This window comes from Xenia sp. Carnegie-2017, unplaced genomic scaffold, assembly GCF_021976095.1.
Source record: "Xenia sp. Carnegie-2017 unplaced genomic scaffold, XeniaSp_v1 HiC_scaffold_24, whole genome shotgun sequence".
Taxonomy (NCBI): Eukaryota; Metazoa; Cnidaria; class Anthozoa; order Malacalcyonacea; family Xeniidae; genus Xenia; species Xenia sp. Carnegie-2017.
The window spans coordinates 5,083,380-5,101,843 of NW_025813487.1; the positions used below are offsets into that span (position 1 = coordinate 5,083,380).

At 35.0% G+C, this 18,464-nt stretch overlaps 2 protein-coding genes across 3 annotated transcripts; one reads left to right on the forward strand and one right to left on the reverse strand.

The window, feature by feature from the left end:
* The first annotated feature begins 2 nt into the window (after positions 1–2).
* On the forward strand, positions 3–6,173 carry LOC124450266. Its single transcript, XM_047000894.1, has 2 exons — positions 3–182; positions 3,242–6,173. The coding sequence occupies exon 2, from the start codon at positions 3,261–3,263 to the stop codon at positions 4,743–4,745; it is 1,485 nt and encodes a 494-aa protein (XP_046856850.1). The 5' UTR covers positions 3–182; positions 3,242–3,260; the 3' UTR covers positions 4,746–6,173.
* A 1,471-nt stretch (positions 6,174–7,644) lies between these two features.
* On the reverse strand, positions 7,645–13,551 carry LOC124450265. 2 transcript variants are annotated; one of them, XM_047000893.1, is made up of 4 exons: positions 13,422–13,551; positions 12,333–13,106; positions 9,757–11,018; positions 7,645–9,546 (listed from the first exon to the last, which is right to left on the reverse strand). In XM_047000893.1, the coding sequence occupies exons 2-4, from the start codon at positions 12,980–12,982 to the stop codon at positions 8,507–8,509; spliced, it is 2,952 nt and encodes a 983-aa protein (XP_046856849.1). In that variant the 5' UTR covers positions 12,983–13,106; positions 13,422–13,551; the 3' UTR covers positions 7,645–8,506. The 2 variants fall into 2 exon arrangements, with proteins under 2 accessions (XP_046856849.1, XP_046856848.1); XM_047000892.1 differs by having other exon boundaries at positions 7,645–11,018.
* Positions 13,552–18,464: the final 4,913 nt, after the last annotated feature.

An 18,464-nucleotide genomic window follows, 5' to 3' on the forward strand; every position in this document is an offset into this window, starting at 1 on the left:
ATAGACCAGTCCTCCCACTTCAAAGCAACTGGCGTTCAATAGCGCAATAACTTTGCTTCCATATATCGAAAGCATTCCAGGATAAACGAATGGTATTCAATAAATCGATCGAAGGTAGCAAAAGCGAAGTGTGCTTGATAAAGACAAGACTACGAAATCACCGACAATTAGGAGTATTTGTGGTGAGTTGTTATTAAAATGTAATTAAACATCATGATAGCGATTTAGGTAACTTCATATTTTGAAAGTCTGTTCTAATCTCTTTTGTTTATTGTAATCGGCTACCAATTTAACTAAACGAGGACTATGACGATATTTTAAAGCACAGATCTAATTTCTTTCATATCGTAATATCATAGATAATAACATCACGTTGTTGTGATGTACTCAGGTATAGTAACAAGATAATCATTGTCCACAATGTTCGACCAACTGAACTGTAAGATCAACTGTGGACTATGATGATATATTAAAACACAGTTCTAGTTTCGTTCATATCTTATAATCATAGATAGTAACATCACGTTGTTGTGATGTGCTTAGGATTAGTAACAAGATAATCATTGTCTCCAATGTTCTACCAACTGAACTGCAACATCAACTATGGACAATGATGATATTTTAAAACACAGCTCTAGTTTCTTTCATATCTTGATATCAGAGATAATATGAAATACAAGATCAACAGTGGACATTGATAATCCTTCAAACCGACATAGTTCTAGTTTCATTCACATAACAATATACTTTGCAATATCACACCATTCTTCTATTCGGAAGCGTGTGTGTTTCCGTTTAAATACTTCAGGAAGGGCAGTAAAAATCCACGCATGTTTATTGATAAAAATAAACAGTTATCCATTTTAGCAACAAGCCTATATGAACTATATCAAAATTTATAGTTTTCGGAATTATTTCCGTTTAACTGTACTCCTGCGTATCGATTGTTAAAACCTGGACAAAGCAGTGAGTCGAAAAAAAACACGTAGCTATTAATTAAATGTTAGCAAACATTCGGAGTGTTTTCATGTCTAAAAGATATGTCGCTATCATTTGAGTATTTGAAAACATTGAAGAATAATATTCCTAAGATGATTGGTTGGCGTTCTAAAAGATATGCTCCCATTTGACTATTTGAAAGTAGTTTGGGGAACAATCTTTATAAGATAATCGTTTGCAAGCTACAAAAGATATTTCTTTTCTATTTGACAATTTTAAGATAATTGGAAAACAATCTTCATGAAATAATTGTTTGCATTCTAAAAGATGTGTCGCTCCTGTTTGACCATTTGAAAATATCGAGCAACAATATTCATAGTTGATTTGCATTCTAAAAAACATACGTCCCTCTTATGTTTGAAAATATTGTGAAACAATGTTTATGAGATTTATTCCAAAAGATATGTCGCTACCATTGGATTATTTGGAAAAGTCGAGGAAAAATAAAATATATTATAATTGTTTGAGGCACACCTGTATAATTAAACTGTTCTAGCTACATCCCACGCACGCTATAATTAATATACATTATAGTAAAGTATACGGATTATATTATTGACAAACCGACGAGAAGAGATCGTGCGAATTGTACATGAAAGATTTCCCCCGTTTAATCATTTTGAACGGAAAAGCAACTGTAAAACAAACGTCTAGATATTTGTGTCGACCAACATTTACTGCGTTCTGACAAGACGAGCGTTTAGCTTGTTCCTTTGATATAAAAGTCTTTGTCAGAAAGACAGATCCAATATCAGTCCTTTATGTGATTATAAATAGATGTGAAGGATGTTAAACGTAAAGTAATTAAAGCCTGCTCCTCACTTATCACACGACATAAATTAAAGCCATCTCAAAAAGTAGGTTGAGTGTTAACCTAAGGTTAAACCTGGTTTAGTATAGTGTTTACAAGCAAAAAACCAACCTGGGTTAAACTCGACCCATCTTAAGAGGTAGGTTGAGTTTAGCCTGGGTTAAACCCGGGTTAGTTCATGTCGTGTGAAGAGGGCTGAAGTGACCTCACTTACACCAAACTGCAATCATAAGCACAAGCATAAGCATAAGAGCGCGGAGAATTTTTAGAATCTTTGTGCTGATACTTATGTCTATCGCACAAGTGAAGGCTTTAGGCTACGTTTAAACTAAACAGGTTCGTTCGCCGGCCCACCACATCTTCGGAGTATACGTTCATAGGTTTATTCTATTTCGACTTTCTGACATAACACGATTATAAATGATTTTCAATAGAATCAATACACGAAGGAAATTCAACCTTCTCCAATATAGCAACAGCGTAAACGGAGCCCAAACTAAACGTTCGTATCCATGGAACTAATGAAAAAATTGGTTTCGGAAAGCAATCGAAACTGGAAAAAGACATAGTTAATTATGATGATAAACACATGTAATCTACGATACTTTAATTTTAATAGCTTTCAGCTTTCCAAAAAAAGTGACTTCCGCGTATGTGAAAGAGCTGTTATAGAAATAATGAAGTAGCTAGTAAAGTTTTATTTAATACTTGTAGTAGAAATACAAGATGAGATTCTGCTGATGGTTTTGTAATTTAGTCCAAAAACCACGCATGTTGTCGGTCTCGTGCGTAAATCAATACTCAATACTCTCAAATTTCATCACAAGTCCAGCAAATACAAACAATGACGATGTTGAAAACACAGCAAAGTAAACGTGCTAAATAATAAATATTGACTGACTTCATCTTTAAATGCTATGTATTGAAGTTGAAAGATATTTACAGCAAATTTCGAGAACTTTGAAAGTTTAAAATTTTCTAGACAAGAAGGCGTTTTCGAATGTTTGTTTACAAAAGCCAATTATAAAATGAGCTTTTCATGAACAAATAAGGAGAAATGTGCTCCAATCTTGGCATATAAGAGGATGACTTGCAAAGCTTTTATCTAATAAACACAAAGGTTAGGTTATATAGGACAGTTACTAGCTACATAGCGCGTTTTTAAAACTGCTCAAATGTTCAAACCTCGATTCAAATCATGAAATTAATATTTTTCTGAATAAGATTTGACTTGTTTCCTTCGGTTTGCTGGACGTTTATAGAAAGAAAGTTGCCTTTGATTGGTTTCAAATGAAAAAATTTAGGTATATTTCAGATATTTTAGACATAAAAAAAAATGAAATGAATAAGATTCAAGGATATAACCAAAACTTTTGCTGATAGAGAATTAACTCAACTTTTAACCGACTATAACAATATTTTCCTTTACAGATATTCAAGTGCAACAAACATGACAGACCCGAAAGCGATTCTTAAAAAGTCCTTGAAATGGAGCGAAACGGTGACATATTTATCAAACTTACAAGACGACAACAAACTTCCATTAATTGTCCAAGCTACTGAGAATTTCTCTGACGAAGAGACAAGCATCAAAGAAGGTCAAATACTAGTTTTGCACGAGTTGCACTCGGCGTTCTATCTCCATGGTGTAGATGATCACAATAAACGTGTGAGGGTGGCATTGTCGTACTCAACACCAGCCTATGTCTGCCCGGTGAAAGAAAAATACGGATTATGTGATGTTGAAGGTTTGAAAAAAATTTTCCCCAAGTTCCAGTACATCAGAGTACATGATTGCGCTGGCGATTCGGGAAACGAAGCGCTTAAAAAGGGCGAGATACTGCAGATAAAGAAGATTAAAAAGACCAAGAAAATAGTGTTGTGTCAACACATGTCGACCTCCACAGATGTCACGTTGAAATTCACAGATCCTATGAAATTCATGCCGCTTAAAGATCATCAAGCATTTACTCTATCGGAAATCGTCGATAAGTACGGTCTACCAGTACGCGTGTGCTTCGAAGATGCCAGTATGGAAGTCTACAAAAAGAGCAATGGTGATCTCCACTATTTAACTGGAGTGAGATTGGATCGGCAAATTATGGAGACATTGATACTTGCAACAACTAAAGATGATGACGGATGCCTTGGTCTACCGACAAATATGTCGACACCGTTCACAATTGCGGAAGCTTCGCTGCAAAATGTCAGAGCTAACAAAAATATCATGAAACAGTTACAAGCCGAATTTCAAACGAAGACTCTCGAAGAGAAAATATGCGTTTACACCTTATATGCCCCCATATTCCGGTACGGTTGGTCGAAAAACGAAGGTACGACGAACACTTTACGTCGGGAACCGGAAAACACCACGGAAGTAAACGATGCAACGGCAGTCGAGAACGAAAGCCATTACGTAGATATGAGGCGCGGCAGCGGACCAAATAACCTTTACGTGAACACGTTCAACGGAGCTAGATGTCCACTATCTTTCGACTACGGTAATATACCAAAAACCTTTTCTCACCTTCAAACTCGATCCGAACGTGAAACGTACAACGCATCCACAGGTCGTGACGTTCTTCATAAACCTTCAATAAACAACAACGACGATTACGAAGAAGTAAGGCCGAGAATAATGTTCGGGGGTAATGCGGGCAGGGATATGAAACGCGGGCGAAGTTACGAGAACGTGTTGATTCTAAACCACGGTAATATGTACAATAAACAAGGGCAGAACTTCAAAGGAAATGGTGGAAGTCCCAGACTTAAGTTGGCACGAAGTTACGAGAATGTTAACCGCCTCAACTCTTCAAAAACACTACCTTATGAATATTTTGCGCCGTACGCAAGACGGAAACCTGGAAATTCCTACGAGAATATCACTCCTCTCATTAGAAAGACTCACATGAAAAGCAACGGAGAAATAGTTTAAACTGCTAGTCTGTCAAATGAAAACAAAAGGAACAGTTTAACATACATGGGTATGGTAAAGAAAGTCTTGTAGGTCAGTTTGCCATCCACGAAAGCAGGGGTGCACACATAAGGCATAGGGGAGGGGTATTACAACTTCAGCTTGTGTAAAATATAAAAGACAGGTCAGAAACGTATTGAGATAAGTGAACTAAAATGCATGATGTTTGGCCAACACACAGACAGTACCAAAGTGTACAGAGAACAACTTTTGAGATGTGCACGCTTCTTACCCAAAGGATAGTAAAAATGATCTTTTTTGTCATATAGAACATTTTCACCAGCAAAATAATGTAGTTTGCTGGATACATTCGGTGAAAATGCTCTATTGGCATAAATAATGTAATGGTATTGGTACACGATGTAACATGTTAACTAAGTTAACCATCATGCATTGCAAAATGATGAGTGTAGTGCACTTTGGTAAATGATTTAACCATCATGTATTGCATAATGATGAATGTTGTGCACTTTGGTAAATGATTTAACCATCATGCATTGCATAATGAATGTTGCGCACTTTGGTAAATGATTTAACCATCATGCATTGCATAATGATGAATGTTGTGCACTTTGATAAATGATTTAACCATCATGCATTGCATAATGATGAATGTAGTGCACTTTGGTAAATGATTTAACCATCATGCATTGCATAATGATGAATGTAGTGCACTTTGGTAAATTATTTAACCATTCATCATTGCATGACAATGGATGCAATGCATGATGGTAAGCAAGTTAACTGACCATTATGCATTGCAACCCTGTTCATGCAGCTTGAAGTTTTTACTTTGTCATGCCAAATTTTCAGTTCCAGTGACAGTCTAGGGTAGGTCAAAATAGATTACAGAGGCTCATTTTAAATTCAAAATACTTTTATAAAAATACTGGAGTCCATATTTTCTAAAGAATCCTTACGGCCATATTACCACAAATTTGATTTGCTCTTAAGTATTTATAATAATGGAAAAACATTTTTAGTAATATATTCTGACCTATTGCTGATTTGCTACTACCCAGTTGCCATCTTCCGTTTTAAAATATTTAACAATGAATAATATTTCGAGTTTGTAATATATGCCAAATGAACCATTATTATATATCATTATTACCTTCTTCATGAATTCTACATAACTAATAGTAATCAGATGTGATGCTATAGACACCAACAACTGACATTGTTTAAAAGTCATGATTTGTTACAAATAATATTTAAATTTTAATATGATGTGATGTAAAATTCACACAAGGGTAATTCTCTGAAATAGAGCTTGCCTAACGGTTCAAAACTACTTGTATAATATTTTAATATAAGGTATATATTCGACTTTAAATTTCAATATTTGGATGTAGTACTTTGTGTATGATTCATATAAAAGTTCACAGAGTTTGGAAGTGGTTAAAACTTCCTGTTTGGTGGGTCTGACATTTGCCTTTATATCTCTGAGAACAATGCATGGTTCAATTCCTGTCGTTACCATTCTCCCTGTCAAGAATATTGTCAACAATCCCCGCAGGATTTGTATATAACACGTAGCCAATTCCCCCCCTCCCCCCAAGTCTTTCAAATTGTGTATTTTCCCACCCCAGGGTGCACAATTTATATAGACATGTAAAATTTTATATACATTTCATTTTGACGTAAAAAATATTGAAGCGGTTACCAATAAACTAGAGCATACATGTGTTGAGATGCTGAATAAAAATCGAAAGTTTTTCAGCAGTGGTATCATATACTTACAATGAAAACCCACATAAAAGAATTTTTCTTTTTTCTTTTAAGCTGCCATGTATGTAAATTTCTCAAAAACTAAAGATCACAGCTGTTCATTAGAATATATATGTAATTCTTTTAATATCTACATGACTTTCCCATGTAAAAGAGCCAATTTGCAAACAAGATCCAACACACTCAAATACAGCTGTAGGGTTGTACGTATAATTAAACACAATGTGAAATTTTGAAGCATACCATTTAACATAGGTAACTTGATCATTTTCCTGGGATTAATTTCTTTGCATTGTCCAGGGGGGCAAGTGGGGTAACAACATGAAATCAACCCATGCATAACAATGATATTGTATAAACCATTACAGCATATGTTTTAGTATAAAGTTACCCTGAGACACAATAATTATCTTATGCTTTGCTAAGTTTGAACTGGAAGCCAGGAATGACAATAGAATTATGTACAGTGTGAATGTCACACGAGTTGGGAGAATTGCCAAAAACACTACAAACTTGTGTTTCATACTATTCATATATTTCACATTACTTTATTAAGTATAAGAATGTCTTATGGCAAAGAAATGTGGATTGTTTCAACATGTTGACCTTATATGGTGATGTAATGAGTTTATCCAACAAATATTTTATTCAGTTTATACCTTTCTGTATCGATGTAGTTTCCCTCAATTGAAATGAAAATTTCCCTTGTCTGAGAGTAGCATCATCAACAAATCATGAATATCCATTTAACCTTGAAGTGATCTCTTTCTACAGACATTTATATTATGCTGCCATACTAAAATGACACTGCCATGAAGGAGAGATTCGATTTGACAATTTAATTTGACAACCATTTCAAATCGTGAAAGCAGGACAGTGCTTCAATGATACTATTGACACAATGCCAAAAAATCCCAGTTTTGGTCAGGTTTCCCGCAGCGTTCTTGACATTTATATGGTCAGGTTAACACAATGTCTTTTTTCCTCCATCTTAAATTTAATTCACATCATCGCTGTGCTTTACTGTACGACTAAGTCGCTAAGACAACAGCACTTTTTGAATAACACAAATTGTAATTCCATGTCGCCATGTTTTAAATGTTTCGATATAAAATGATAAATATGAAGATTTCTCCTCACTAAGTGTATTTTTAAATCATTTTACATGAATTACTTACATCTTAACGATATAAAGCACAAAAATTTACGTATCTAGCTTTGATTTATCGGCAAGAAAGTACAATTTTCAGTCCGCTTTTCTTCGTTCTTGCATTTGAAGATGAAAATGAAATGAATTGACTATGCGCCAGTGCTTCGCGCCAAAATGTGGCCGATAAACGTATATGGAGACTGGGCAAGAAAATAACACACCGGGGCGAAAGCAGAATTGCTAAGACAACAAAACACCTAGAACCACACCCTTGAGGAAACTATGACCAAATGACTATTACATGCTAACAAAATGACTAAAAATCAGTAATCTCAACCGTAACAAATGTAATATGAGCTATATGAATCGTAAATAAGCCATTACAAAGTCTATAAGTTTTTGGTTATTCATTTGGTTATTCATTTGGATATCCCTTTCGGGGATCCGTCAACGTTGATAAATGGAATGGGACCGAACAGAACAGGGAGAATTTAATGATATTACATAAAGTATGTGCAAACTTACAAATAGTTCTCCTTGTGCGGATAAGTCTAATGATATTCCATTTAACTGATCTTTTTTAACGAGTGTTTTTAACTCATTTACCCAATTGCACTTCTTCATTTAAAGCTAGTGTGGTTATGTCAAAGAAAAAGTAGGCTTTTAGTTTTGATTGCTCAACGAGAAAATCGCTTTAGCTTTTATATATTGGATTAACAATTACCATCAAACTTGAGGTTTTCTAATTGGTTTCGCCCCTATTTTTCAATGACCGCTTCCTTAGTTTCAGTTAATACTCCATCAACAGATACACTAAACACATTAAGGAAAACGGCAGTCATCAATGATTTGATGAGCTAACTAAAGTTGTTAGTTGGGGCCTCCAACCTTTGATAAAGTTCATCAGTTTTGTACGATGTATTGTGGTCATATTAAATGACTCCAAATCAGAATCGGTGAGTTTCGTTAGCAGTCTTCCATCGATTAGTTCCTCTTCAAAAATATGGGCATATTGTCCCATATTCAAATTTCGTAAAATATCTGCTACGTCAACGACGCTGAGACCTGACAAGTCCAGTGGAACGTTACAAATTAATTTGTAAGGATGATTAGCGAAGGGACGATTGGGAGTAACGAGTGGTACAATGGGGACGATAGGTGGATTCTCGTCTGACTTAATAAGAGCTTTTGGACCAATTATACTTGAAGAAGTGTGCCCTGATCGAGGAAGATTCGATTTTCGCGTAAGCAAAGGACTTGGTACCTGATAAATGGACTCAGATGAAGCCTCATTTCCATGATAAGAAGTTCTCATCTTTAATGCTAGGGATTTCTCAGGAAGTTCAGGGGCATCGTCAACATCACCTTTGGCTATGGTTTTGCTGATTAATGTATTTTCTTCCATGTTTTTGGAGGATTGTTTCACCTTTTCCATGGAAGAATCAGTATCAGGATTATGTTGAAAGTCAACAACAGATGATGGAAAGGCGTACACAGCTGTAGATGGATGGTTATTTGTTGGGGGTTTACAGATAACTTTGGCTTCTCTATCGGGATTTTTATAACCATTCTTAACAATAGGAGAAGATGTTTGGTACACAATAGTCGATGGAGGAATATTGGAGGAGCTTTCATTGATGGCTTTGTCTTCTTTTGCCTGATTTCTACCATCTTTGTTAACTATAGGAGAGAGTGTAGGGTATACAATACTTGATAGAGGGATGTTAGATAAGTTTTCATAGATAACTTCGTCCTTTTTTGCTGGATTTTTACCATCTTTGTTAAACCTAGGAGAGAGTGTAGAATATACAATAGTTGATGGAGGAATGTTAGAGGGGTTTTGATAGACAACTTCGTCTTCTTTTGCTGGATTTTTACCATCTTTGTTAACCACAAGAGATGGTGTAGGGTATACAATAGTTGATAGAGGGATGTTAGATGAGTTTTCATAGATAACTTTGTCATCTTTTTCATGATTCCTACCACCTTTGTTAACCGTAGGAGAGAGTGTAGGGTACACAGTAGTTGATAGAGGATTTTTAGAGGAGTTTTGATAGACAACTTCGTCTTCTTTTGCTGGGTTTCTACTACCTTTGTTAACCGTAGGAGAGAGTGTAGGGTATACAATAGTTGATGGAGGAATGTTAGAGCGGTTTTGATGAATAAGTTCTGGTTCTTTTGCTGAGTTTTTATCATCCTTGCTCACCATAGGTGATGGTGTAGGGTACACAGTAGGAGTTATTGGAGGGATATTAGAGGGTTTAGTTCCTTTTGCGAGGTTTGTAAGATTTTTTTTCGCAAAATGAGTAGGATTACTGGAATGGCGATTTTTTACGGCATTCTCTAAATTCTTGAAAAATTCTCGACGACTGGCAATGGTGTCGCTTTTTTTTTCGTCCACTGCTACATCACCATTATCTACTTCAGATGGATGAAGAAGAACTTTGGGTTCACTTTGAGAATAACGACGAAGAGGCTTCACACCATCATTCGGGGTAGTTTTGGGTAATGTGACTGCCATTTTGCTACTTATAGCTGAACCAAATCTTTGGGTTGATTTGGGGGAACTTTGAGGTACAACTAATGGTTTATGATGAATATTCTTCGAGACTACTTCTTCAACCAAGGATCTTTCGTGGGAAACTGTAGATACGTCAGAGGGCGGGTTTCTTTTGGTGGTGTGTTTTGGATCAATAGGATCTCGTGTTGGTTTTAGAGGGATATCCACTGATTCTTTGGAGTTTGTTTTCCCCTTTATATTATTTACATGTTCGTGGTTTATATTAATACTACGTTCGAGTATTTCTTTTGATATGTTTTGATGTAAATTGCTATCGATTTGAACTCCTGCTACGGACTTGCTTTGAGCTGATTTAGTTCGGCCAAGTACTGGCTTCTTAGCGTAGTCAGTATAAGTCGTTGGTGGTAAGTCAAAACTTTTGGTCGCTCGTCTGAATGGTGCTTTCTGTTTTCTTGGAGGTAACGCTGGTGCATTAACCTCGTCAAGTACCTCTTTATCTTCAAGCTTTGGTGATAATATCGATTTATCGATGATGTATTCCTTGATTGCATCGTAATTGAATTCATGGATTTGATCCTGACGTCTGATAAGCAATGGTTCGCAGGTATTCATAAATTTCAAAACATCAAAACGATCATTTAGTGTATTTACAATGTCTGTGTAATGCTTGGAGCCATTATCAAAGCCATCAGCAATGACAAACTTAATGTCTAAGTCCTTTGGTATTTCAAAACAAAATTTGAAAGACTCGTCACTGCTTACAGTCGTCGCTATAACGGTGATGAAATCTGTCTCTTCAATAAGGCTAAGATATCGACTTGGTTTCAATGCACTACATGAAAGTAAGGCAAATAAAATCTTTGCATTTGCAGATTAACATAACTACCGCAGAAATAGCTCCCCCTTTCTAAAATGTCAACCTTAAAAAGATAGCTTCTTTGGTTGAGGGTAGGGTGTTGAATTTATGAAGGCGCTTATTTTCGAGTAGGTGTACTTTCAAAATTGCCTAACTTTCATTCAAATATATTTATATACTAAACACAATGAAATGCGTGTGCTGATTGGTCTAGAGCTGAGTTTGCATTAGCCAGTGCAAAATACATCTGAGCTCAACCAATCAAATCAATCTAAACAATCAATCAATCAAAGAGAATTTGCAAATCGATCACGAATACATTTTAATGAAAAATTAAAATGTTTGTCTTTTTCGCATTATTGCTATTTTATGAAAGAAATAAAAGTTTTTTTCGTGTTTGCGCTGGCTTATGCAAACCTTGGAGACGTTTGTGAGAACTCTCGAACATGATCTGCTCTCGAGTTCTTCCAAAGATCTCCTCGGTTTGCATAAGCCTGTGCAAACACAGTAACATCTTTTTTTCTTAAATGAAGTGTATAGATTCTTTTCAGAGACTGTGCTTACTTTTGAGGGAGTCATTTATTTATTATTTATTATTTTTATTTAAAACTTTATTTCATGACGGAAAAACGTGACACACCACGAGTGTGATGAACTTAATTGCAGCTCTCGGCTACTTTGGAATAAGTGACTAATTTGCCTAAGTAGAGATCAACAAAAGAATCGGATCATCATAAAGTACCTTTTTAAAAAGTTGGCAATGCCAGTTTGCAGACAAAGAAATCCTTTGTACACAAACACAATCATTAAATTTTTACATTGTGATGTTATCTATGTCATAAAAAAAAGCGGAATTCAAAAGATTGTTGTTTTACTTTTCAAACCAAGGCACCTTCAGAGCTTAAACATCTGGTCTATCGTGAAACTGGTGTCGAATATTGACGTATATACTCTATGTCAAAGACTTATCTGAACCAGAATGTAAATTCACGTTTTTGTTACAATATTTTAATTTTGTTGTTCAAATATTCTCTGTCTATATATGTTTATATATATATATAAGCAATTTTTCTGAAAGAAGGCTTTGTAATTTAAGTTTGTCGGTTTTTACAAAAGACGACAAAGTTATAAATTCAAATTTAGTTTAAATCGATAATTAAGCGTCATTTCAATAAAGTTATGTTAACACAAATAAAAATTACGAATCGGTATTTTAAATCACATATATTGTGAAAACTTTTCCTGCCCTAAATAGATTAAAATCGTGTTTCCATATCATGTAGGACTAACCTTTCTATTTCAGGGATTCTCCCATCTTCTACAATAAAATTAATTCCAGTAGGAAACTCGAACGTTTGACTTCTCAATTCCAAACAAGTATGTTTCTTACAGTCGGTGAGTGGTAGGAAAGACGTCGTACACGATGATGTCAAAGTACATTCACGATTTGTCTCCATGTTTAACACCTTTATTAAAACTTTCTCTGGATTCTGGCCATTTTCCACCTTTAAAATTTTGTACATTTCGCCAATCTCTGTGTGATCAACGTCCTCTTGTAAACCGTAGTTTGCATCAAGCGATTCGAGAAACAAAACCGACTTAGGAAAGAAATTGTTGATCTCGAATACATTTAAAGATTGACAACCATTTTTCTTTAAATTAGGTACTATGTGAAATTCACCAGAGAAATTGCATTTCAAAGCGTAATGGTTTCCGCTAATGTCTTCAGCATGGAATATCCTTGACTCTCTGATACCGTGAAGAGTGAGAACTTCTCCATAACCAATGGTAGCGCTGTGTTCACCGCCATCATAACCACGGATAACTTTTACGACTTGTGGAAGTGAAAAAACATCAACAAAATCTTTTAAGGAATGTGAATCTTCTGTCCATTGTAACATATTTAGCATTTCGTCTTCAATTTTTGATGACGTTTCCATTTTAAAGTAGTTTGTCCGCCGTTGTTTCAAGAATTCTTCTAAGATTGCTTTAACTAAGATTATCGATGTCAGCTTCCGTGTTTAGGACTCGATTTAACTCATCGCTTTCGTAAAAGTGATGGCACTAATAAAAAATAATAATCGCATTACTCCAACGCAATAATAGCAGACATGGAATGCTATAGTACGCGGAAACGACATAGAAACTCTCTGCTAAACAGCATTGTTCAAGAAGTTCATGTTATATAAAATTACACTTACAATTATTATAAAAAGGGAACTTTGTAAGACCAAACAAAATTTTAGTAGAACAGAACAATCTTGCTAGTTTAAGTGTACACGTTTGAAGTATTTGGGAATAAAATCATTCATAAATTGCCCTACCAGGATGTTAATTAAGTACAACCAACATTGTTGAGAACTTATGAAATATACTTACTTGAGATTGTACTAGTGGACTAGTCAAAGTACGCTAAACCATTTGCCAAAGTTTCTAACCAATGTTTGCTTTTCCACCGTCACGGAATAACTAAATTTAAAAGAAGCCGACTCATCTAAAGTCATGTAATAACGCAATTTCAATAGTACAAAAGCGTTTGTTTTGGTTATGTCACAAAATTCCCCTCGATTGCTTCACGTTGACAAACATCTCACACGAAGATTTAGGTTATAAGACGAAGAACGTCGAATACAAAATCGATGCTAGAAGCGGTATACACAAAATACTCTAGAGTTTTGACTGAATGTGAATTTTAACGTTAATATAACACTTACAGCTAAGTCATTGATCGAAATCAAAATATTGAATAGAAATTACTAACGTTACACTTCATGGTGTGTGGAATGTGATTATTATTATGACTTATTGTAATTTTTTAATCATTTATTTTGACTGCGATGTTTACTTTTCAGACCACACGAAACATATTTTGTGCCACATAAACGTTTGGAGGTCAAAATGTCGTCGCTTTCTCCGCCAAAACAATCATTTCAAACGTCGCATTTTGCATGAGTTAAATGCGTTAAGGACAAACGGAAATGAGACAAAATCCCTCATTATTTTTTGTTTTAATCGCAATCGGCTCATGTAAAATGCGACGTTTGACACGAACCTTAAAAGCCTAACGTCAAAGTAGCTACACGAAAACCACTCAAGTCATAGCTTACTGGCACATTTTTCTCCCACCATTTGTTTCTATAAAGTATTATAGCAAGTGTTAAAAACAAACTTGCTACTGTCGATAGAAAAAGCATAAATATTTATCCCTTTAAAATTTCTAAACACAAATATTTCTCACACTAATTGGCTTATTTTCGTTTTATATTGTTTGTTTGTCATGATACTTCCAGAGGCGTCGCCAGAATTTTTCGGCAGGTAGGGCACATGCAAATTTTGCATGATGGGCACGTGAAAACTTACCCTAGGTCATAAAAATGGAAGTTGTATCGAAAATTGCTTCTGTAGCGTGAACGTTTCGAAGCGTCATTCACGATATAAAGAGTTTATAGTTTTTCTCTTTCCAATTACATCAAACACAAACTACTAAAGGTTCGAACTGGTTGGGGTCCCCTGTCTTTAGGGGGAGGTGTCTACAATATACAATCGAAGAAAAAATCATACGTATACTATTCTACCTAGAAAATGAAAATTACACTCTGGGTAGCAAAATGGGGTCAAATTGTTTTACTAGGTGCCATCAGATGTTGTGTTACGCCCCAAATCAAAGATGTTCACATCGTTTTAAGTCTTTTAGCCATTTAGGCCAAGTCTACTTGTCACAGTCTACACTTGGTTTTGGGTATCCTCGTTCTTAAATTGTTTTTCCACACAGTTGTAAACTAATTAGCAAATGTTGTTAGAAATTAACATTCCAACAATAAATTTTATAAAAATTTCCTCTTTTGCGAGGAAACAAAAATACAGTGTTTTAACAGATATCAATTCATAAAAACGGGGGAAAGGGAATTGCAGTATATGACGTTTGACCACAAACATGAAAAATTGATTAGTATTTCTAGAAGCTAAGCTCTAACACGGCATATGATAAGATAATTTCCAAAATGGGTCACAATAAATAACAGGATATTGACTTGATTGTAAAAAAAAGACAGACTTTTCAATTATGAGAAATCTCTTAAGACCAAAGTGATAGGAAAAATTTTTTAATATTATGTTCAACTTCATTGCCGACTTCTAACAACTTTCCATTGATAAAATGTATATAGAAAGGGAATCACCTAAAACGGTTTGTGCTGTCACGAATAAGCAAATGCTCCCAAAGACTTTGTCAGTAAAAGCCATTTTATTATCAACATTCTCTTTTAACATCTTGATTAATTGGTTCTTCTCATTACGATAATTTATGTCATTGCTACTATTGCAATGAAAATGTCATGCAAATATTACACCTTTCCATTCCAATTCATTAAGACCTTGGACCTCATAGTCCCAAGAATTTCTCTCCGAGATTTCACGCCAATTCCATATTGGGTTAAATTGTTTGATTTTCAGCTGAATGGTCGGCCAAGCTAATACGACAGGATATGTTTTTCCAAATTCTTTAATAAACTGATACAATATACGGTTAATGAGCATCACTGATCGTACGCTTTCTACTCAAAAGTTTTTATTCCATAATGACTTTAGTCCACGATTGATGTAAACTTCAAATATGTCACAAAGAGCAGGTAACGAATGACGTTTCTCTAAAAAGGACAAACACAATAGAATGGCCATTTCTGGACGTTCCACGCATTTCAAAATTGTTGAAACAATTTGAATTTTTGATGCAAAGATTCTATCTTCAATTGACAAACTTTCGTTATTGAATGCACCAGTTGATTCAATGCCAGCGTTTTTTAATCTCTCGACAGCAGCTTTTATTTACACTAGGCATTTATTACTCAATGTCTTGAAAGCATTGTCAAGTATTTGTTCTTTATCGAAGTCATCATATCTTTCACTTTTGCAGCTTGAGATTAACAATGCGTCATTTTCACTTCCTTAAGTTAAATTTCTCAATTTTACCTGTTCTCCCTCTTCTAGTGGAGTGGATTTCTCAATACAATCAAGTAAAAGTTGAATTCCCTGGTCGAACAAATCCTAACTTTCAATTCCCTGGTCGAACAAATCCTAACTGCTAAGAAGATCTTTTCTTGACAGTGCGTCGAGTTTCGTTTTTATTACATTTAATTCTCTCAAAAAAAACTCTCTAAGCTTCAAATCTGTGACATCACCGTCTTTAAGTTTTCTACTATTTTATCTTGGCCTTGTTGCACAATAAACCAACAGTTGAACATAATATGCGGAGGATATACGCCGGCATATTTACACAAAGTCAGTGTGATCTAAAAATCCTGTAGGTAGGTTTGTCTATATATCAGATGCGTTTCTAAACAAGTCACATAATTTCGCAGTTGGTTGGTTTTATGTTATGTTGTTTTCCATATAAACAATGTTTCAAGTATGCAATACACGTTAACAGCATGTGAAACACCATTCACTTTACACAAAACCCGCATCAATAAACCTAAAACGTGAACTTCAAAAAAGATAATAAATTTTTTTTGTTTTAATACTTACCGAATTTATTATACTGACTTCCCAAGTTCGAAGAACACTTGGACGCTTCGTGAAGCCAGCTCAATAATAGTTTTACAGTAACAATCTGATATAAAACCGTTACCAAATGAAATTAAACTTTTTCCGAACATGTCTTTCCCGTTTTTGGCAGCGTTAATCCACGCATTGCTGTGCAAAGAGCTTCTCTACTCCTTACACAAATCCAATGATTAAGACAATAAATATTCCATGTAGTGTTCACTGCTGCTTATACAGAGACGATTTATAATGAGTGATCTTAACGCCTATATATACAACTATTTAAATACTACTCTAATGAATATTCAATTTGAATATAACAATTAACTAAGGAATTAACTATGCTACATCTCTCCCAGTTTAGATAAGGAAATGTTTCTTTGAATTTAATAGATAATGGTTTTTTTAAATCTAGGTATTTTTGTATTTTTGAAATTTTTCTTAATTTGAATATCAAGATTTTGTTTTCATTAATCGTCTTGATTTTGCCTAACCTTATATGTGGTCCATACATGATTGGTTATCATAAACAAGTCTCTGGGGTTTTTGTCTTGTTCTTTGCGACCTTCTTAATGGAATGGTTTCTTGATTTTTACTGGAGATTCTTTCTTCCTTATAATACAAGTCATCATCATCATCATCATCATCATCATCATCAGACATAACAGCTTCAGAGCTTTCGATGTTTTTAAAGAGTGATACATTACGGGTTAGCTTAAGGGACCACGCTTAAAAGTAAACATATTTCCTTTCCGAGCATAAACTTTAAACGGTTTTGGATTAAACGGTGTTGGGAGTTTGTTTCTCTTTTGTTGTCGAATTAAGACTGCGTCTCCCTTTTCCAATTCACTAACCCTAGCCCTAAATCGATGGTCAACATATTTCTTCATGTTTTCCTTTCTTTCTTGATCACGCTTTTGTATTGAGTGATATGCATCTTTTTGTGTGCTCTCTACAAAACATGGAAGAAGAATCTTTAGTATTCCATTACTGTTGGCCTCAAAAGGAGAAATATTGGTTGTACTATGAGGAGTAGCTCTATATTGTCGAAGGAAAATGTACAAAGTTTGTTTCCAATTCTTGCTCTCTACAAATGCTGCATGAAAAGCCTTTTCAAGGATACGCTAAGGCGTTCAACTTCACCGTTCACTCTTAGGCAATGTGGAGTGACTTTTCGATGTTTGAATACAAGGCAACTTGCATTTGTACTTTTCAATTTAACAATTTCTACTTCTGGGAATCTGCTAAACTCATCAACAACAACTAGGAGTAATTCACCGGAAGGAAATGGACCAACAAAATCAACTGCAACTTCTTGCCATGGTGCTTTCGGTAAAGGAGTTATGTTTAAAGGTTTTAAAAGAGTTAAAGTACCTGAAGTTGCTGCTTGACACGGACGGCAAAACTTGACTTTTTCTACGATCATCTTGTCAATTAAGTCCATCGTCTTTGAAATCCAGAAAGACTTCACCAAAATACCTGTAATATTCCCATTGCCTAGTGGACATTATCACTACACAAACGTTAAATAACTATTGCATGAAATCGTGCAAAATCTAAACGTCGGCTGATTTCAAAAGTAAACAGGTTTTTGATAAACCTTTTTTGGCAGATAAATTTGCAATTTTTAAAATGCTAAAATTTGTGTTTGTTTTCTTCAAAACTGTTCTCGTTCACTCCAGCAACCAGCGTAAGAATGGGAAAAGATAAGAGCACTTATGTTTGTATTGATTTGTAAGCGTTCCGTGGCTAGCTATAGGGATGACTAAAACACGGCAGCCATATTGGCCTGATTTAAGAACGAGAATACCCAAAACCCACGGTACCTACATTTTGACATGGGCTCGGCCCGATTTGCTTAAGGACTTTCTTTTGATAAAT

Bases quoted from the DNA above. Each gene is read 5' to 3' on its own strand.
- LOC124450266 (XM_047000894.1), top strand. From the start codon at position 3,261: ATGACAGACCCGAAAGCGATTCTTAAAAAGTCCTTGAAATGGAGCGAA.
- LOC124450265 (XM_047000892.1), bottom strand. From the start codon at position 12,982: ATGGAAACGTCATCAAAAATTGAAGACGAAATGCTAAATATGTTACAA. The intron at 11,019-12,332 runs GTTAGTCCTACA...ACTTTCATGTAG, and splicing joins AGAATCCCTGAAATAGAAAG to TGCATTGAAACCAAGTCGAT.